The 22,648-nt window shown below is 43.7% G+C and overlaps 1 protein-coding gene and 1 long non-coding RNA gene across 8 annotated transcripts in view; one reads left to right on the plus strand and one right to left on the minus strand.

Annotated features, from left to right (window-relative positions):
- Positions 1 to 13,602, plus strand: part of NCOA7 (nuclear receptor coactivator 7) — a 144,789-nt gene extending 131,187 nt beyond the window's left edge. For all 7 annotated transcript variants that reach the window (XM_038395949.2, XM_038395950.2, XM_043510907.1 and 4 more), the window contains 5 exons: positions 756 to 881; positions 1,172 to 1,324; positions 2,038 to 2,133; positions 2,931 to 3,004; positions 13,140 to 13,602. In XM_038395949.2, the coding sequence (XP_038251877.1) occupies positions 756 to 881; positions 1,172 to 1,324; positions 2,038 to 2,133; positions 2,931 to 3,004; positions 13,140 to 13,275 (585 nt within the window). In that variant the 3' untranslated portion in view covers positions 13,276 to 13,602. The remainder of the gene's footprint in view (positions 1 to 755; positions 882 to 1,171; positions 1,325 to 2,037; positions 2,134 to 2,930; positions 3,005 to 13,139) is intronic.
- Positions 13,603 to 13,793: 191 nt separating this feature from the next.
- Positions 13,794 to 18,619, minus strand: LOC122459347. Its single transcript, XR_006279964.1, has 2 exons — positions 18,088 to 18,619; positions 13,794 to 17,455 (listed from the first exon to the last, which is right to left on the minus strand). It is a non-coding gene; the product is annotated as an uncharacterized LOC122459347 (long non-coding RNA).
- Between the last annotated feature and the right edge of the window lie 4,029 nt (positions 18,620 to 22,648).

Genomic DNA, 22,648 nt, shown 5'->3' on the forward strand with positions numbered 1-22,648 from the left:
TAGCTGTTACTCCACCAGCTAATGGTCCCAAGGGGTTAATACAGCAACAAGGGATTGTCAGGTCATAAAGAAGACCTCTCCATGCTTCCTGTGCTGCCCATAGACATAAGCATATAAGAGCTGCCATACTGGGTCAGACCAAGAGTCCATCTAACCCAGTATCTTGTCTTTTGACAGTGACTGTACCAGAGCCTCAGGGAGAGTGTACAGATCAGGGCAATTTGGGGGTGATCCACCCCGTCTTCCACTCCCAGTTTCTGGCAGTCAGAGTGTAGGGTTGTCCCGAGCATGAGTTTGCATCCCTGACCATCTTAGTTAATTTCTATTGGTGGACCTATCCTCCATGAATTTATCCAGTTCATTTTTTAACTCAGTTATACTTTTGACCATAACAAGATCGCCTGGCAAATAGTTCCACAGATTAATTGTAGTGTGTGGAAAAAGTACTGCCTCTTGTTTATATTAAATCTGCTGCCTATTTAATTTAATCAGGTGAGCCCTGGTTTTTGTATTGTGGGACAGGGTAAACAACACTTCTTTATTCACTATGTAACATTGTCCCTGGGGTATGTCCTTACACTGGGTGGTCCTGCATATGTAGGATATACTAGCTTTCTGGGGCTGCTTCACAGTGTATAAGATTTAGGTCTGGTATTAACTTAACTCCATTAGCCTAATTCACTAGTCCAGGTTTAAGGTTAATGAAAACCCAGAAATTGACTCAAATTTATAATACTTGTGTCCTCTTGTCTCAGATTATCACTGTAGAAGAGGCAAAACGTCGAAAGAGCATTTGCAGTTACTATGAGGAAGATGACGATGACTCTTTACCTGTCCTAAAACACCACAGCGCGCTCCTAGAGAATATGCACATAGAACAGGTATAATTAGTAATGGAGTTTTGGTTTGCTCCCTTCCCCACATTCTCATTTTCTTCCCTGCTGACACTTGAACATTTACATTAGAAATTATATTGGCACAATATTGCAGATTTAAATTTTTAACCACAATGCTTCAGCTCTTTATTTTGGGTGCATTGTAAATACCCATCTTTCTAGTGTCTAGGTGTCGGGCACAGCTTCTTGCAGTGCTCTACTGGCTGTTGACTTGAGATGAAGAGAGAAATTGTATATAATTAAATGTCTACACTAGTCTCTTCTTTCACTCCTAGCTTGCACGCTATCTGCCAGCAAGAGTGCAGGGATATCCATGGCAGCTTGCATATAGCACGTTGGAGCATGGAACCAGCCTGAAAACTCTGTACAGGAAATCAGCGTCTCTTGACAGTCCAGTCCTCCTTGTCATCAAAGATATGGACAACCAGGTTAGGACTTGGGAAGAGTGCACTTATTTTGGGGTCTCCTTGATTGGAGTGACCCTAGTAAAGGAGACCTTATTATTGTAAATAGATTAAACATAACTATCTTTATCATTTTGCAGTGCAACCTTCACATGGATATTCCATACAATTTTAAGAGTTGCATACACTTGTTAGCAAAGCAGCAGTTTTCAGCCAAATTCAATTATATGGAATAGTTGGAGTCAAAATAAGACCAGACGTATGTTATACTATGCTTAGTACTGACTGTTAAATTAGCTTATTTATCCTTAAACTCAAACCCAGGAAAATATTAGTACTAAAAGAGGTAAAAATCTATACAGCAGTCACAATTTCTGTGGAGCATGCTTTGCAACTGTAATCGTGTTCTTGCAAGCATCCATTCCAGTCACTAGCAGAATTCAGTTATCAGTCTGTTATAAAATAGCAGAGAGCATCCTTGGGACTGGTGTGAAGTACTTTAGTAGCTTCTATAATCCTCGTATCTGGAGCCATGTGGCTTTTAAAACTAGAAAGGGGTGTGGACAACCCAGACACCAAATCAGCTTCCCTTCCCTCCCCGCTGAATTTCACTAATTAGCCTTTATTACCTAAAACATCAGTGCAGTTATTTGTCAGAAACTATATTTGAAAGGTCTTTTTCCTTTTGAATTTTGCAAATTGTCTTCAATATAACCCAACCATTTTTGTTTTGACAGATATTTGGAGCATATGCAACACATCCTTTCAGATTTAGTGACCACTATTATGGCACAGGCGAAACTTTCCTCTACACGTTTAGTCCAAACTTCAAGGTAACTTGTTGGGGAAGGGGACCCACGGCTAGGGGGAGCTCCACTTGTGAAACATGCTTGACAAAACATTACTGATACAGCATGTTTATCATGAGAACCTTTTGCAGAGTTGAGGTAGCCATGTTGGTTCCAGGATATTAGAGAGACAAGGTGGGAGGGGTAATCTCTTTTATTGGACCAACTTCTCTTGGTCAGAGAGAGAAGAAAAAAATTGACTCCTCGGAAAGCATCAGTTTGAAGGTGTGTGACAAACTGCTTGTGAATGCAGCTAATCACTAAACTCTTCATTCAGTGCTACCAAACTGCAATACTTTCAGCAAAAGTGACTGGAGGAGCTGGACTCTTCCATGAGGGTGAGAAGAGGGTTCTAGGTTGATTGTGTGGGAAGATGTAATGAATAAAAGATGGAACACTCATAAAACCGGAGAGGTGGGAGCTACAGAAGCAGTTTGATTTCACATAGTGCTTAGACCATAGTGACAAGAAACTAGAGAATGGGGCAACTGTGAGTCACTCCTAAAATGTAAATACGCTGTTTGTTTTTAAATATTGAAGATATTAAGTCTATGAAAAGGAAAGGCATATTGATTGGACATACGTGAAATTTAAAGCAATCTATCATTGTGCCTTTTTTAGATATGAACCATGCTGCTTTTATTTTTTTTCTTCCCTGACACACACACACACACACTCACTCACACACTCATTCACTCTCTAAATTACCCAGAATAATTCCCCAGCCTACTTTTTTAGTTTATTATATTCCCGATGATCAAATTTGGGTCTTGCTTTTCTAGGTGTTTAAGTGGTCTGGAGAAAACACCTACTTTATCAATGGAGATACCAGCTCTCTAGAACTTGGAGGGGGAGGGTAAGTGTGGTTTTTTGGTTTTGAAATCCTATAATTGACTACACTTTGGGAGAGAAGGGATATTGTTACATGTAAGTGTGGAAGGAAAAACTGGTTAGTCCAGTAGATTAATTTATCCTTCTTTAAATAGTGTTCCTATGGGTGCTCCGCGTCAGGCACATATGCGCCTCTCAAGCCCATGATCGGAGATTTCTAGTCAGCAGTGTCCATTTGGCCTGCGCATGCACCCTATGCCTCCTGGTGGCAGACACTGAGGCTATATAGGGATGCACACGCAAACCACCCTCCGTTCCTCCTCTACTGCCTCAGCCTTATGGAACACCTAGCATGTCTGCCTAGAGCGTAACTGAACTTCTCTTTGTTTTGCACAAATAGTTGTACTTAGTGTTTTACCATAGTTAGTTTTGGTGAGATGATTGTGGATGGTTCCTTCCCCCCTCCCCCCTCGGGGGAGACTTGTCGTCTTCTGGCAGGGCATGCCTGACTCACCAGACTTCAAATGCTGCTCTCTTGCTTGGAGGCTATACCAGTAAGCAACGGGCACTCTCAAGTGTGTCTGTTGCCTAGGGGAGTTCCACATGTCCTAGAAGCGTTCCTTCTGTTTGACCCTTAAGTCCACAGCTAGGAAGAGCAGGGAGATAAATCTCAGACTGTTGGCCATGGAACGCTTCCTGCAACCACCCCCTGCGCCAGTCAGGAGAATCTCTGGACAGATGGAGCACCCCGTCAGCCTCAGGGCTTGCCTCCTCTCAAAAAGGAGCCTGCTGGGAAGACTCCCAGAAAGAGGAGCGCGGACTCTCGCTCTTCCATCTCCAAAAAAGACCAGGTCCCTATCGAGGTCCTCAGTCTCCAAGGGTACTGTTGAGGCCAAGGACTCTTCCTCTGGTACCTGCAGGCCTGCAAAGTCCCAGAGCTCAAAGAACAGTAGACACAGCTCTGATACGGCACCTGTACCCTCCACTAGTACACCATCGAGTTCGACCCTGCCATCACCAATGAAGTATCCTGTTCAGCTGTTGTTGCCATCACGCACCTTAACCCCATCACCATTACCAACGCTAGCAGCTCAGTCAGGGGTGCCTGTACGTGTGGTACCCTCAGAACCAAGTGAGCATCAGCTCCTGACATCTATAATATCTGGTGTATGCCCATCATCATTGGTACCATCAGCTTCCTTGGCTACAGCATCGTTAGCAGGGTCCTTTCTGGTACCATAGGAATTCCGGTACTCAGAGGACCTCTCTGTGTTGGATGAACCAAAGTCCTCATTGTTGACAGGTACCAAGCATCTCAGAGAGGCCATTCTGCAGCACAGGGATCTTTTCCATCCTCAGTGGCTGCCCCCCATTGGGTGGATGTGGAGGAAAGGACTCCTAATCAGTCTCCTTGAATTTGGTGAAGATTTCTCCTACATACTCTTTTGGGAATCTGCCTTCACATGGGGAACCTTGCTGGTCACCAAGGCGGGTGGAACTAGCTGTCTAATGGGGCTCCGTGATGGCCATGCTGGGACCTGTGGGCTGTGTATTGATAGCAGTTTCGCAGATCATCAGTAATGCCTCTTAGGGATACCAGGGTTTCACATCCTCCCCGTACCCCTCCATGACAGGAGGAGATGTTTGAAGAGCAGGAAGCTAGGGCAGATGAGGATGCCACCCCGAGACACCCATTTCATCATCATCACCAGATGAGGCAGCTATGTCTCTACCTTCCATGGTCAATGAAACTGCCTGAAGTCAGGACCTCATTAAAAGGGTATCAGACACACTCCAGATCCCCCTGGAAGAGGTCAAATATCTGCAACACAAGCTGCTAGATACTTTGCAGTTGGCAACAGCCTCCAGAGTAGCACTACTTATTGATGAGGCTCTCCTGGATCCTACTAAGATAGTGTGGCAAACATTGGCCTTATTCCACAAATGTGCAAAAGGATGGATAAGATTACCCCTTAAAAATTGTGATTTCCGCCTCCCCCCAATACTCTTCCTAACTCCCTATTGGTGGATTCAGTGAATGAACAGGGTAGGCAGCACTTTTTGAGATTTACCCCTTATGACAAGGACCAAAAGCGGCAGGATCTCTTTGGACAGAAGTCTTACTCATCTGCAACCATGAAGTTCTGGATCACAAACTTCCCGGTGGACATGACCAAAAATGACTTTACTAATAACAGTAAACTCCCAGCCTTTATTGAACAGCTGTCACATGACAGCAAGGATCAGTTCTAGTTACCAAGGGTTAGCTATGATTAGAACAGCTCTCCAAGCATCTCTAGATGTGGTGGACACTGCTGAGAGATCCATCTCCACAGTGGTACTTATGTGCAGGTCTTAATGGCTCCAATTTTGGGGGTTTCCGAGAGAGGTTCAGAACACGGTAGAGGACCTTCCCTTGGGTCACTATTCCATATTCAATTCTTGGGCCATGTGGCAGCTTGAATCTTTGTGACCAATCACACAAGGCTATGTCTATGTTGCTTCCAAGTTTGGCTCAAAGCTACTTATTCTCCAAACAGACACACCTTGGACAGGCAGGTGACTGTCCCCTTGCATGTAAAGAACTCCCTAGACTAGTGGAAGGTCAACTCAATGTCTGTGCAGGTATCCTTTTCTGTCACCAAGCCCCATTAGTGACTCTAAAAATCAGTGTATCCCTGTTAGGATGGCAAGCCCTCCTCAACACCCTCGTGGTTCAGGACAGATGGGCAGCCACAAAACCAGTCATAGAAGGTTAGGGTTGGAAGGGACCTCAAGAGGTCATCTAGTCCAACCCCCTGCTCAAAGCAGGGCCTCCACATCAAAATTTTGGAGCTCAAATGGTTAGGAACACTAGCCTCCATTTCCTGTCCCTCACTGGGGCAAAGCTGTCAGGGTCATGTCAGACAATGTGTCCTGCCTGGTTTACATCAACAACAACAAGAAAAGGAGTACTTGTGGCACCTTAGAGACTAACAAATTTATTAGAGCATAAGCTTTCGTGAGCTACAGCTCACTTCATTGGATGCATTCAGTGAGCTCATGAAAGCTTATGCTCAAATAAATTTGTTAGTCTCTAAGGTGCCACAAGTACTCATTTTCTTTTTGTGAATACAGACTAACACAGCTGCTACTCTGAAACCTATCAACAACAAGGAGGAGCAAGATCCTCCTCTGTGTGTGCTGAAGCCATGAAGCTTTGGAACTGACCTATAGCTCACCATATCAAGATTTCAGCAGACATTTCTCCCATGACTATGAATGGGCACAAGCTTGTCACTCATATTCTCCATGGCATATTCTATAGGTGGGGGCTGCCAGAGATCAATCTTTTCACCACCTCTGAGAACAGAAAGTGCCCTCTTTTCTGTTCAAGTGGCAGTCTGTCTCACCACTCCGTGGGGGATGCCTTCCTTCTATCATGGAAGAAGACTGTACTGTGCCTTTCACCAAACACCTTTGATTCTAAGGGTGCTGAACAAAATCAGGCAGGACAAAGCTAGAGTTATCCTCATAGTACCCACCTGGATGAGACAAGCATGGTACCCCAACCTGCTTCAACACTGTCTACCCGTGGATCAAGCTTCTGGCCATTCCTTATGTCCTATCTCAGGACGCAGGTCATGCATTTCACCTCTAGTAGTTCTAGGCCTCAGGGCATGGCTTCTGGATGGTTCTCTGAAGTAGAAGATTCCTGCTCAATGGATGTGTAGCAGGTGTTATTAAACAGTAAAAGGTTATCAACTCGCACTACTTTCTAGATGAGATTCGTCCATTGGTGCGGTCAGCACTACCTCAGACATGAATTGGATCCACTTTCCCTCATCCTATTATCTTTCGGATCTGAAGACATCCAGGTTATTCATCAGTTTAATCAAAGTACACCTGGCTGCCATTTCAGCCTTTCATCCCTCAGTTGATGGGTTCTTGATTTTTTTGCTCATTCAGTGTTGTCCAGACTTAAGGATCTAGGTAATCTTTTCCCCCACATTAGACACCCCACCATCTCTTGGGACTTCAACCTAGTTCTTAATCACTTCATGAAACCCCCATTTGAACCTATGGTAACCTACCCTCTACTTCATTCATCTGTGAAGATGGCCTTCTTACTTGTCATCATCAGCCCATAGAAACTCCCTCCTCTCTCCATGGGTACTGCTAGGAGGTCACCTGAAGTGGAGCACCAGTAGGAATGCTACTTGAAGAAGGAGGAAATGTTACTCGCCATGTGAAGGAACTGTAGTTCTTTGAGATGTGTGTTCTGTGGGTGCCCTGCTACCTGCCTTCTTCCCCTCTACTTTTATTTTATTTTATTTTGGTTGTTCCCCAGGGGATGACTAGGTAGAGAAGGAACTGAGGGTGGTTTATCTGCATGCCCTTATTGCCTTGGTGTCTGCCATAAGGAGGCATAGGGAGCATGTGCAGGCTGAGCAGACACTTCTGGCTAGAAGTGTCTGATCAAGGACTCAAGATGCATATGTGCACCTGGAGTAGAACACCTATGGGGGACATATCTCAAAAAATTACAGTTGTTACTCATCCTGTGCAACATTTCTTTTTGGCAAAAAGTTTAGGCTACATCCTCAGTTGGTAGATTTTTGGCATTGTTGTCAATGTATCCATATGAATTTATGCTGCCTGAAGATCTGCCCCACTTATTCAGAACTGGCTACTGTATAAACATACAAAATGCACTTACTGGAGAAGGGGAATATTTTGAGTGTGGAATTTTGATATGGGGTGAAATCCTGGGTCCAGTTTTGAAGTCAGTGGCAAGGCTCCTATTGATATCAATGGGGCTAGAATTTAACCTGTGGTCTTTATTGAATCTGGTTTTTGTTCCTGATCTAGCAAATTACTTAAACTTTGAAGTCAATGGGACTACTCGGAAGCTTAAAATTTAGCACATGCTTAAGTGCTTTGCTAGATCAGAACCTTAAATTTAGGCACATATGAAAATTTTACCCATAGACTTAAGTCTTGTAGGTGCTTTTGAAAATGTTACTCTATATCTTTTCTAAAGAAAGCAAATAAATCTTAAGAATTCTATAGAATATTGAAGAAAGACTGCTTTCTCTTTGCAAACTTTTTAGTATTATTTTTCCTAAAACTGTTCTTTGATAGAATAGTTCTTCTTCGAGTGCTTGTTCACATCGATTCCAATCAGGTGTGCACGCACCGTGTGCACTGTCATCGGAAACTTTTCCCTTAGCAGCTCCCGTCGGGTCGGCTAGGGAGCCCCCTAGAGTGGCGCCTTCATGGTGTTCAGTATATGACTTGCTGACCCGACCCCCCCTTTCAGTTCCTTCTTACCATCCGTGATGGCCGTTGAAACAGTGCTCCCTTTGTTTTTCTTGTTTTACATCTAGTTTGTGTTTAGTTTTATTAGTAGTTTATTGTATGTAATTAGGTGGGGAACGGGGTACTTCCCCAATCCCTATCCTTTCCCTGGGCTCTGGGGCATGCTGCGAGCCCAAGGTTTTAAGCCATGCAGTGCTTTTAATAAGCCTATGCCAATAAGTGACCCCCACGACTTTTGCTTAAAGTGTCTGAGGAAGGCGCACCAAACTGAAAGGTACAGAATTTGTAAACTTTTCAGCCAAGAACAAAGAAAGAGCTTGACTTCCACCTGAAACAGCTTTTAATGGAGTCCACACTTTGCCCGCAACCGGCTGCAGAGCACCAGGATCCAGCACCGAGCACGTCTGTACGGAGTGCTCTGGCATCCGTACGTGACACGGAGCTGAGGAAGGACTTTAGCACAAGAGACCCTTGGCTGTGGCACCGCAACCAGGATCAGTGGGCTGGCGCTGCTCAACTTCCCTGCTGCTGCACAAGCGACAAAAGAACGCTGAAAGGGGGCACTCACCAGCTCCGGAAGCAGCAGGTCAGCCAGGGGATGCACAAGGGCATCCTAGAAAGGACCCAGTGCCAAGACAGCACTAGTTGGTGCTGTTGACTTCAGTGCCCCAGACGGGACAATTGAGACTGGCATGCAGCGACTCTGTCGGGCCAGTGCCAAGTGGAGGAGACACTTTTGAAGCCGCCAGGGTCTTGATAGAGATGACGGCGGCACAGCCCCTGGCTTTAAGGGACAAGCCTCTGATGCTGATGAGACCGGTACCATCTAGAGGCAAGCCTACTATGATATGGTGCTCCCAGTCCCTGGCTCGGCACCATCCCCAGCACTGTTCTCACTCACCGGCACCGGGGATGCGACACCCACCTCTCTGGCATCGAGGCCGGACGGGCACCAATCCCCCACGCCAGCAGACGATTGGTACTGACATACGGCACCAGACCTTCAACTGCCTTCGCTGGCACCGGACACGCAGTACTGGTCTCAGTCATTGGATTCCAGGCACCGGTCCCCCACCTCATTGTGGCACCGAGCATCAGCACTTCGGACCTCAGAGTCTGATGTCGACTCATATTATTAAAGACATAGTTGGCATAGATCCCAGAAGCGATGAAGGGAGGCACCACTGAGCTGGCAACAGCAGTGGCAACCCCTGGTGCAATGGCCTTTTTGGATCTCGGGGTGTATCATCAAGTCCAGGGCACCTTGTCAAGGGGATCAAGGTCTGTAGCGTCAGAATGCCAGCCACACCACTCTCCTGGGGACAGACTCATTCCTCGAGGATCCATGGCCACCCTGTCCCAACTGCCCCCTCAACCTCGGGTTATGGCCGAGATGTCTCCGCAACAGGACCAGACTCAGGCATAGACTGTAGTGGCCACAATGGTCTATTGACCAAGAGTAGGTCAGAGACTTAGAGGTACAGGAGGACCTGGTAACTCCACTAGCCACCTCATCTTCTTTCCCAGACGAAGCTGTAGCAGGGACGTCCGCTTCGGGACCACCTCCAATAGATCACAGGGTGTACCAAGATGTCCTCAGGTGTATCACTCACAACATGGAGTTGCAAGTGGAGGCGGTTGTCGAGACCGAGGACCCCCTGGTGGACATTCTCGCCCCCGAAGGTGCATCACGGGTGGCTCTGCCCCTAATCAAGACAGTGCAGAACAATATAAAAACTCTGTGGTAGACCCCAGTCTTGATCCTACTCTCAACATGAAAGATGTGTGCTTTCACATAGCCATTCATTCAGCCCACAGACTTTTCCTGAGATTTGTAGTCGGCCACAAACATTACCAGTTCACAGTGCTCCCATTCGGTCTACTGACAGCCCCCTGAGTGTTCACCAAGTGCATGTCGCAGCCTTTCTCCGAAAGAGGCAGGTACAGGTGTATCCCTACCTCGACGACTGGCTGCTGCGGGTGTGGGGGGGCTCCAGGGTGTAAGTGGAGTCCCAAGTTTGGTTGGTCAGAGACTCTTTCGAGAGACTAGGACTCCTCTTCAATGTGAACAAGTCCACGCTTTCACCAACCCAAAGAATAGCATTAATCGGGGCAGTGCTGGACTCGGTACAGGCCAGAGCAATCCAGCCGGAGTCCAGATTTCAAGCAATGACAGATATTATCCAGACTCTCAGGCAGTACACCACCAAAATTGCAAGGGGATGCCTGAGTCTCCTCAGTCGTGGCAGACTGCACCTGTGTGGTCCTGCATGCCAGACTGAGGCTCAGGCCACTCTAGGCATGGCTCACCTCAACTTACTGCCCAGGTCGAGACAGCTTGGACTCAGTAGTGACAATACTGGAGTGAGTTCTAGAGTCCCTTCGCTGGTGACTAGACCCTTGCATGGTCCACGAAAGACTCCCATTTAGCACCCTTCAACCCTTCATGACCCTAGTAATGGACGTGTCAGCTCTGGGTTGGGGTGCCCACCTAGGAGACCTCCAGATGCAGGATCAGTGGTCGCAGGTCAAGCTCTCACTCCACATCAACATCAACGAGCTCAGAGCTGTGCGTCTAGCCTGCCAGACCTTCCAGGCCAGACTTCAGGGTCAGTGGGTGGCGGTGATGACCGACAACACCACCACCATGTTTTACAAAAGCAGGGCGGATCCCGCTCCTCTCTTCTCTGTCTGGAAGCTTTCCAGCTGTGGGATTTCTGTATAGCCCACTCCATTCACCTGGAGGCATCCTATCTCCTTGGAGTACGGAACAAGCTTGCAGATCACCTCAGCAGGTCGTTTCGTAACCACGAGTGGTCCATCCATCTGGACGTCATACTTCCCACCTTTGGAAGATGGGGGCTTCCCCGGGTAGACCTATTTGCCACCAGGAGCAACAGGAAGTGTCTGTTTTTGCTCTTTCCAAAAACAGTCCAGGCTCTATCTCGGACTCGTTGATGCTACCCTGGGGAGACAGTCTAATGTATGCCTTCCCGCTGATACCACTCATCCACAAGGTGCTGTGCAAGATCCTCAGGGACAAAGTGGAAGTAAATCTCCTGACCCCAGCATGGCCACGCCAACTTTGGTACACTCCGATGGCACTGCCACTCTACCTCGATCTGATTACACAGGACCATGGTCACCTCCTTCACCTGGACCTCCATTCTTTCCATCTCATGGCTTGGAAGCTTCATGGTTAAACCCAAAGGAGCTCCAATACACGGAATCGGTGAGGGAGGTACCGCTTGATAGCAGGAAACCTTTCAACAGGGCCATTTACCTAGCTAAGGGGAAAAGGTTCTCATGCTGGTGTGAGCAGCATCACGTACCTCCACTTCAGACACTCCAGCATGAACGGTGTAGATATCTACTGCATCTGAAGCAGCAAGGTTTGGCGGAATCATCCATAAGGGTACTCCTCACGGCCATCTTAGCATTTCACCCAGGAGAGTTGGGGTATTTGCCAACCCAATGGTGGGCCGTTTCCTGAAAGGCATGGAAAGGCTATATCCACAGTCCCAACCACCAGTACCTGCTTGGGATTTCATTCTGGTCCTCTCTAGGCTAATGTGGGGAACCACTGGTTACATGCTCCCCTGTCTCTCGTGGAAGATGACATTCCAGGTTGCCATCACATCAGCCAGGAGGGTGTCCAAGTTAAAAGTGCTAACCATCAAACACCCCCCCACACATACATTCTTCCATGAGGACAAAGTACAACTCAGGCTGCATCCAGCCTTCCTGCCCAAGGTGGTATCCAAATTCCACATTGGCCAAGACATTTTTCTACCAATCTTCTATCCCAAAGCCGCATGCTAATGTGTGGGAGCCGAGGCTTCACTCATTAGATGTCCAGAGAGCGCTAGCATTCTACATTGAGCGCACAAAGCCACAAAGAAGTCGAACCAGCTGTTTGTAGTGGTGGCAGACCAGATGAAGGGGCATCCGGTCTCCTCACAACGCATTTCTTCCTGTATCACGGACTGCATCCATACCTGCTACGACCTCGCCAGGATCCCAGCCCTGGATATTACAGCCCACTTGGCATGAGCTCCAGCCACATCTGCCGCTTTCCTAGCTCAGATGCCCATCTAGGAGATCTGCAGAGCAGCAACCTGGTCTTCGGTGCACATGTTTACCACCCACTGTGCCATCACCCAGCATGCTAGAGAGGACACCGCTTTCGGGATTCAGTGATTCCTTAACTCCAGTCCCATCTCCGTGGCAGAGCTTGGGAGTCACCTGATTGGAATCAACACGAACAAGCACTTGAAGAAAAAACGGTTACTCACCTTCTTGGGACTAAAAAAAAAAAAGGGACTTTTGTGGCACATTAGAGACTAACAAATGTATTTGAGCATAAGCTTTCGTGAGCTGTGTCTAAGGTGCCACAAGTACTCCTTTTCTTTTTGCGGATACAGACTAATGCGGCTGCTACTCTGAAACCTGTCATCATGCAAGGCACTTCTTGGGACTGTTGCTCTTCGAGATGTGTTGTTCACATCTATTCCAATACCCACCCTCCTTACCATCTGTCAGAGTATCTGACAAGAAGGAACTCAAGGGGGAGGTTGGGTCAGCAGGATCATAAAGGCATCACTCCCAGGGGCTCCCTAGCCCACCCAGTGGGAGCTGCTAAGGGAAAAGTTTCCGACAACCGTGCATGCAGCGAGCCCACACCTGATTGGAATGGACATGAACAACACATCTTGAAGAACAACAGTTACAAGAAGGCGAGGAACCATTTTTTGCCCAAGCTTTGGGGGTTTGTTTTGTTTCCAGCTAACAAGGATGTGGGCTTAGCTGTTGTAGATAAAGTTCAAACTTTAACTCTTTTTTCTTCTTTTTTTTTTTAGTGGTCGATTTGGTTTATGGCTAGATGCTGATTTGTATCATGGGCGAAGCAACTCCTGCAGCACCTTCAATAATGACATCTTATCCAAGAGGGAAGATTTCATAATACAAGATGTGGAAGTATGGACATTTGAGTGAAATATGGACTGCCTTATGGACTGGGTTCATTGAGGATGCTGAAAGCTAAAGCCCCAGCACAGGCTGCCTCACAGTGTAACACTTTTTTTCTTTCTGATATCCCAGCAGAACACGACTACACAAAAACATTCTGAGAGCCAATTTTAAGAGGCAGAAATGTAGAAAACAATAAGAGGACCAGTGTGTGTGAATATGTTTACTCTCTTCCCACCAACACTCCTTCAATAAGGAAACAAGATGCTTATGAAGACATTCATGGTGTATGAATTTGTTTAAAGCTTTTTTTTTTTTTTAATTTTCTGTAACTGTAGAAAAAATACTGGGGGGTGTGTGTGTGTGTATGTATATATATATATTATATATATATATTATATATATACTATATATATATAGTACATTCCATGTGTATTTATATTACATATAAGTGCTAACCAAAAAGAAAATCTACAACATACTTTGTTTGCCATGAAAATAATAATAATCTGAAATAGATGAACAAAGCACTTAAAGGGAACATGTTTTTTTAAATCTTTTTATTTATTGTTCATTGTATAGTACATTTGTTTAAAATGTATTAGGTATGTTTTTTCTATTAATGTTTAAAACCTCAGAATTTGACAGAAAAATACTAGAGGTATTTTTCATGTGTTGGCAACAAATCCATTTGATTTCTAAAGTTAGTTTTATATATATTTTTTATTTTGTAAATGAAACTTTGTTTCTGTTTTGTTGCTGCCCTAATTTAGGGGTTTTGTTTTTTGGCAGAAACTGAGTGCATAATTCTGGGTTACTTTCAGATGGTGGGAGAGAGGAGGGTGCTGTCAGCATTCATTATTGACTCCGCTGCCATCTTCCTATTAATTGGGTGTTCTACTGGCAATATATGGGACAGCAGGGCACATTCTTAGTTAGCGTAACTTGTCGTAGCTTCATTGACTTCAGTAGAGCTATGACAGTTTTTATCCCAGCTCAGGATCTGCCCCAGCATGTTTATACTCATGACTAAGAAAATGTCTGAAAAGAAACACAGGTTTTTGGGTTTTTTTTGTTTTTTTTTAGTCACTTGCGTGGTGGCACAGAAAACTAGTTTCATTAGTCTTACCTACAAATAATTTTTTTTTAAATCTTGTTTTTTAATAGGGAGAAAAATATAATGTGAAAAGTTGGAAGGAATGTTCTTTCCCATATAGGCCATATTATGTTGATGTAAAAACTGTTTTTCTTGGTCATTCATATTTGGTTTCCATCCTGAAAAAGGCTTGAACCAACATGCTAATTTATGCTTTTACAAGTAACTAATTTATTTCTTTTTTGGTTTAATGAAGTGGCATTTAAATACTGACCATTTTTCTCTGGAGTGACATTTCATTTATGAAAGGCAGAGCTGAACTCTAATCCAGTTAGTGCTGTGAAAACACCAATAGATACATAAGGTAACTGAAGGAAATAAGAAAATACTTTTCTTTATGGTATGTGACCAATTCTGCCTTGTCAAAAAACATAGCTTTGTGGGTGTTTTTGTTTAAAAAAAAGATTATTTAAATGATAATCTCTGCTGGTAGGAAAGGAATACTGTCCTGCCTCTAGAGTTCAAAGCAAAATGTAACACGTCATACTGAATCCAATTAATCAACTTAAAAGAAGTCAGGTTAGAAATGGTGTTGCACTCCATACTCAAAAATGCACTGTAAACACTTGGAATGTTCCACCACAGTAGTATAACTCCAATTAGTTACTACTCTTCACCCTCTTCTCCCATCCCCCTGAAATAAAAGGGAACAACTTAGATGCCTGGTAGTTTTTTTTTTTTCCCCCAAAAGCATCAATCAGTCTTAAAGTCCACACAGAGGTTCCATGCAGTTAAAAACTGATGCTGTAAAAATAAGAAATCTGTAACACAGTGCACATAAGCTATTAACACTATTTTCTACCACTTGGTCTATCCGTAAAAAAAAAGTTCTGATAGATTTGGCTGTAAGATATTTCAGAAATTGCTAATAGCATAGTGCTTTGAGAGATGCTAGGAATGTCCAATAATGTCTGCCATTTTGGCCAGTTGCATACCAATTACTAGTTACAAGCAAAAAAAAATTGTCATTTTACATACCTATCTCTCTCATTTACCTACAGTTTATTCTATTACTCTGTACTTGTCAGAGCATATCTAAACGTTGTGTTCTGTATTCAGCAGTGGTGGTCATAAAACTTCTGTGACCCTTTACACTTTAAACTATGAATATTGAATATATGTAATGCAATGCTATCGCAATATTTTCAATAAAGGAGTTTATGCATTCAGATGCTTATTTTGGATGTTTTCCCTTTTACATTTATTTACAAACATTGAATACTGCTAAAATGAGGGAATAATACGAGCCCTTCCTTAAGGCACAAATACTTCAGATAAGAATAGTAGCTGAATCCTCCTTGAGAAGAGAATTTCAAAGGTACAGACTGTAGCAGAGGCAGAATACAGGAGTAGATGGTGCAAGTTGATCCATTTTGGTATGTTATTTTCTAACTTGGGTTGATTCAATGTACTATGAAGGGACTTCAAGGAGAAAAGCTATGCCAAAAAGAAAAAAAACACCTCCTTTTACTAGGAAAATAATGAAAATAATAGAACAGTTAATCTGAGGATCTGATCAGCCTTATTCTGAAGTGCTTAGTCCTACTTTTGTATGTACCCACATGCCATGTTACAAGTACTTCATGTTTTTGAGAACGGCCATGATATTCCTGAGTGTCAACCTATCTCAAAATATGAAAAGGTAGCGCACATACTTAGCTTACCATCTGACTTCTTGCAAAATATAATAGTTTTATTCCCAGACAAAAAATAACTAAGATGAAGCTAAAACTGACGATATTAGTAACATGAAGGTAATCTGCAAAGAATTTATGCCTTTTTTGCTACTTTATAATGTATGAAGAATGCCTGAAATTCAAACCAGAAAAACTCTTCTGTGGTGTCTGTTTGTTTTTGGGTTCTTTTGGGCATTTTTTTTTTATTTTATTTTTTAATTTCAGAAAGGTGAGGCATGTCAAGTTTTTGGTCTGACTGAAGAAACTCAGTCTCAGAATGAGCATACCCTCTGTTTATAAATTTAAGTAAATCTTTGTGTAAACTTAATGGTGACCAGAATTTGCAGGAAAACTGTAAACTAGGAGTAAAACAGTCTAGTGTTTTATGGTCACTAGTGATTTTGAAACTGTTATGGATGAAAAGTTGTCTCAGAATCGTATGTTTTAATCACTACAGGAATACAGTTGAAGTTTTATTTTGGTGTTTCCTTACGAGTGTATAATGGATTATTAAGATTTTAATTTCCATGCATTTTTGTTGGCTGGCTGCTGTATAGTGTTTGCTACCTCTTAACTTTGAATTTTCTAAGTCATTTAATACTTGAGTTGGTACTTCTACTTGTGCAAACTTAGCTTTTGGACACCATAGTTTTTGTGTTGGAATCATTATTTAAATTAGCTCCCACTTTCTGTTCTCAAGATAGGATCTTGCAAGAAAACATCTTAGAATAATCTTCAGAGGTGAACTTTTTCAAAATGTCTCAATTTAAAACTACTTTTCTTTTTTTATTTTGGTGGAAAGATTCTCCATAGAGATTGGCTTGTATTCTCCAAGCTGTTCTATTTCATGTCCGCATCCATCAGTTCCAGAAGTAAAAAGCCACAAAGGTGGTTTTGTAGGGAATTTTTCTGTTTTTGTTGTTTTTCCCTATTTATCCAGCTTGGATTCAAGGGGTGGTTGTTGTCGCTCCATTTTTGGTGCCTATCTTGTTGCCAGATTTGGCATCTTTTTCTCTGCAAGGCAGGAAAAGGTATGGTCGCATGACCCTAATCTGCCTGGTAACAGGAGAGTATTTAAGGTTGGTTCACTTGTCCCACGGCTGCTGCCCATCAGAGTGGCAGATCAGTTCCCGTTGTTCCATCTGCAATTGCACTGCTCCCACTCACCTGGCATACCATCACTTATCAGGTTAGTGTCCGCATACATCCACCCAGGACGACACAAGTGTAGGAGGAGATGATCAGCTTACCTAAAGGTTGCCTTACCTGTGTTCCATCTGCAGATCCATCTCGGTATATCCTGGTGTCCTCATCGATCCCTGCCTCTGTGGTATCCCATGTTCCTGTCTCCATTCCTGCGTCTGTGTGATCCTCCCTTGCGAATATGGTGATATGTTAAATCTTTTGTTATATCTTTTACCACATGTATACCTTTTTTGCGGTTCCTGGGCTTAAGGCCCTCATTGGTTTAATGACTGAGTGGTTTGTTTGTATGTTGTTTGTATTGGTATCCTTGTTTTAAATAAACTGTTTGTGTTTGCACTGGAGAAACGGGTCATTACTCCAAATTGGGAACCTGAAGTAAAAGCAGTGGCTATTCAACACCTAGAGGCCTCTGCTAGCAATAAGCTGCAATGCGTGAAAATTAAAGCTCAAGTCATTGTGAAAGGTCCCGATCCGTAACCTCAGTGCCAATACCACTATCCTGCAGCAACAGAGGAAGGGTTGACTGAAACCATCCAGGTGCTAGTGGACCAAGGGGTGCTGACAGAAACTGAAAGCATCTGTAATTCACCTGTATGGCCGGTATTAAAGGCTGATCAGAAAACCTTGAGGCTCACTTGGAGTTAAATAAATTCATCTCTCGCTTAACTCCAGTTGTAGCTAATTCAATGAAAGAATGGCTACCATAACATCAGGAGCCAGATGGTTTTCAGTTTTAGACTTGTCAAATGCTTTCTTTTCAATCCCCCTGCACGAGTCAACCTGGTACAAATGCACATTCACCTTCAAGATCTGGCAATATACATTCTGCCATGTCCCACAAGGATTCCACAGTGTGCCAGCTATTTGCCATCGCCATGTGAAAAAAATGTTGGACTCCTTGGAAGACAGAGAGAGGGTCCTAAGTTATGTCGATATGCTGATTGCCACCACCAATGAAGAAGAAAAGTTTTAAGGGCACTTGACAAAGTGCTGGAGAGAATCAAGGATATAGGGTTTTTGATCAACCCAACGAAGGCTCACCTGGTGTGCCAAAAAATAACATACCTGGACATAGAGTTAGGAGCTGAAGGAAGAAAACCTGACGCTCAAAGAATTGAGCTCATAAATAAGTTTCCTGCTTCACAGAACATATCTTCTCTACGTTCCTTCTTGGACCTGACAGGATTCTCAAGAGAATTCATTGAAGGTTATGCAGAGATGGCCTGCCCTCTGTACCAGCTGCTGAAGAAGGGACAAGGGGTTGGAGCAAATGCGGTTATATCGTAGAGCCTGGCTTCCACCATGATTTCAACAATTTCCATCCCACCATCAACCTCAGCCTGGACCAGTCCACACAAGAGATCCACTTCCTTGACACTACGGTGCTAATAAGCGATGGTCACATAAACACCACCCTATATCAGAAACCTACTGACCGCTATTCCTACCTACATGCCTCTAGCTTTCATCCAGATCATACCACACGATCCATTGTCTACAGCCAAGCTCTACGATATAACCGCATTTGCTCCAACCCCTCAGACAGAGACAAACACCTACAAGATCTCTATCATGCATTCCTACAACTACAGTACCCACCTGCTGAAGTGAAGAAACAGATTGACAGAGCCAGAAGAATACCCAGAAGTCACCTACTACAGGACAGGCTCAAGAAAGAAAATAACAGAATGCCACTAGCCATCACCTTCAGCCCCCAACTAAAACCTCTCCAACGCATCATCAAGGATCTACAACCTATCCTGAAGGACGACCCATCACTCTCACAGATCTTGGGAGACAGGCCAGTCCTTGCTTACAGACAGCCTCCCAATCTGAAGCAAATACTCACCAGCAACCACACACCACACAACAGAACCACTAACCCAGGAACCTATCCTTGCAACAAAGCCCGTTGCCAACTCTGCCCACATATCTATTCAGGGGACACCATCATAGGGCCTAATCACATCAGCCACACTATGAGAGGCTCGTTCACCTGTGCATCTACCAATGTGATATATGTCATCATGTGCCAGCAATGCCCCTCTGCCATGTACATTGGTCAAACTGGACAGTCTCTACGTAAAAGAATAAATGGACACAAATCAGATGTCAAGAATTATAACATTCAAAAACCAATTGGAGAACACTTCAATCTCTCTGGTCACTCGATTACAGACCTGAGGGTGGCTATTCTTCAACAAAAAAATTTCAAAAACAGACTCCAATGAGAGACTGCGGAATTGGAATTAATTTGCAAACTGGATACAATTAACTTAGGCTTGAATAGAGACTGGGAATGGATGAGTCATTACACAAAGTAAAACTATTTCCCCATGTTATTTCTCCCTCCCCACCCCACCCCCCACTGTTCCTCAGATGTTCTTGTTAACTGCTGGAAATAGCATACCTTGCTTGTCACCATGAAAGGTTTTCCTCCCTCCCCCCCTGCTGCTGGTGATGGCTCATCTTAAGTGATCACTCTCCTTACAGTGTGTATGATAACACCCATTGTTTCATGTTCTCTGTGTGTGTATATCAATCTCCCCTCTGTATTTTCCACCAAATGCATCCGATGAAGTGAGCTGTAGCTCACGAAAGCTTATGCTCAAATAAATTTGTTAGTCTCTAAGGTGCCACAAGTACTCCTTTTCTTTTTGCGAATACAGACTAACACGGCTGCTACTCTGAAACTTAAGGTTAGCATTCTGGATCTTAGCCTAATCAACCGGGACAGCAAAGTTGACAAGACATCTCAACTATCAGCCGCACCATATGCTTTGCTAATACAAGGTGAGGAGCATGAGTGCCCTCTAACATCAGACAACTTAGAGCACCTTTAAAATGGGCATGACGTACCAGGAAGCCAAAGATAAACATCTTGACGTCTGGGTAGTCAAAGGGAGTTGCCATCACAAGGATGGCAAGCTGCATGTGGACTATGCCGCTCTTCAGCTCAGCTCATAGACCATCGTACACAGCACTGTCCTAGCCTATTTGGCACAGGCAGCAGAAGTTGTTGCCATCCTGGCTGTCTTAGATACCGCAGACCCAAAGAGCAACTTGTTAGTATGTTCAGACTCCGATTGGGTGGTGAAGGCACTCACAAAATGGATGCCAGTATGGATCCAGAGATCCATGAAGACCTCGAATGGAAGACCTGTCTCCTATGCAAAATACCTTTTACACATCTGGGATCTTGCCACTTCCAGGACAGGTAATGCATACCTCTGTAAAGTAAAGGCACACAGGAAAGATCAGGCAGAAATTGCAAAACACAGCAATCAAGTTGATAGCCTCATAAAGCAAGCAGCATTAGTGGGAAAAGAATATTTGTGGACCAAGTCTGATAAAAAGATCTATAAAGGGCAACTTGCAGAATCTGAAATCATGAGCCAGGTAGACATCATCATAGACCATCAAAAAGCTGACGAAGTCCAGGACCTTCTGTCAAAAGAGGAATATAGGGGGTATAACCTTTTCAAAAACAAGAATAGTATCATCATGGCCCAAAGGAAAGATGTTAACAATGTTACACCAGTATTAGTGGTGCCTGAATGCTTGAGAAAAGAACTCATCAACCTATCACATAACCAAGGCCACTTCGGAGTGGAAAAAACTACCAACAGAGTCCTAAGCAAGGGCTGGTGGTTGTGAATAACTAGAGATGTCGAAACAGTCATCCATATTTGCTTGCAGTGTACTGAAAATAATGCATACCACAAAGTAATCAAGGGCCCCATGGCACACCAAAAGATTGTTGGGCCATGGTCACGTTTACAAATTGACTTTTATTGGGTAATTACCCTGTATGGGCAGAGGTAATAAATATTGCCTCGTCATCAAAGATGCATTCTCCAAATGGGTGGAGGCTTATCCTACCAGAAATAATACAGCCTCCACAACAGCAAAAAACCTTCCTGGAGCTAACATTTGCACACTTTGGTCTGCCTGAAACCATCGACTCAGAGCAGGATCCCCACTTTGAGTTAAATAATGAAGGCCCTATGTCAGGCTCTGGGTATCAAACAATTTCATATTGTGGGACACCCCCAGAGCTGTGGGTTGCTCTCCATAAGATCACCAGCAATAATGGAAAGAACTGGGACCAAAATTTGCCATTGGTCTTCATAGCATTAAGATCCACAATAGCATCCCTTGGCTTTATACCACACCAGGTAATAACAGGTTGTGTGATGAAGATTCCAGAGCATTGATGGGTAGGAGGGGTTCCTCCTGACCACTACCAACCCAGGGTTCTGATAGATAAGTATATGAAGGAGCTTCTGAATAACATCAGTTGTATTAAAAGACAGGTCACCCTATAGTTGAAGGAAAATGCGAAGTTCATGGAAAAAAGGTTAGGAGACGCACTGAAACCTGTTGAATGGAACATTGGGGATTGTATTTTATACAAATTCTATTCAGAAAGAGGGCATGTCCTAAGCCCAAGATGGATGGGGCCTGTAGTAATTACAAATAAAGCCAGCCCCATCGTCTACAAGGTGGAATTAAAGGGCAAAAAAGTTAAAATCCTTAAATGGTTTCACTCCAGTCAATTAAAAGGGTGGAAAGGGGCCAAGTTACTGCAAAATGTAATCTCTCTCTTCGTTCATCTCTCAGATGTCCAAAATCATCAATCACCTGCTATTGTTTTTAATGTATACAAACATGTATAATATGTTGTCCATAGAAGAAGGGGAACATTATTTTTGTAACCTTGAATCACCTGTGAATGGTACTAAGGAAACTGAAAATTTTGGAAATTTCTTGGAAATGAGAAAAGACCATGGGGAGTATCTCATGGATCACCTTTGCTTGATGATAAAGGTCCTATAATGGTGGTCGCCTACAAAAGACACCAACTGTATCCTCCAATGGAAGGAGGAAATGGGCAATAAGGTAAACATGGATGTAGTTAGTTATAACACTAATGTAATCTTAACTGAGAGAAATTCGGAACCTTTAGGGAAGGTTATGAAATTTGGCGAGAGCTATGTTTGGAAGCTACATGACAGATGCGTCATCAACTGTACTAGTGAGCTTATAATAAAAAGTCCCCTAAGATGTGCCTGTATGATGTCTAATTTGGCCTAAAAACTGAGGGAAGGGATCCAGGAAGTAAAGGTATTCTTAAATATGTAATCCTATGTACCATATGTAAAAGTACGGTTACACACCCCTTCAAGTGCATATTTTCTTGTATTAAATTGTAGTAGCCAACCAAAGCAATACTGTAATGCTTCGAAATATGTGAACAAGTTTTGCTCGTTTGTATGTTCAAGAATGGTTTTTGTTTAAAGAACGAGGAGTACTTACTTGTGGCACCTTAGAGACTAACACTTATTTGGGCATAAGCTTT

Source organism: Dermochelys coriacea, chromosome 3 (genome assembly GCF_009764565.3).
Source record: "Dermochelys coriacea isolate rDerCor1 chromosome 3, rDerCor1.pri.v4, whole genome shotgun sequence".
Lineage (NCBI taxonomy): Eukaryota > Metazoa > Chordata > Testudines > Dermochelyidae > Dermochelys > Dermochelys coriacea.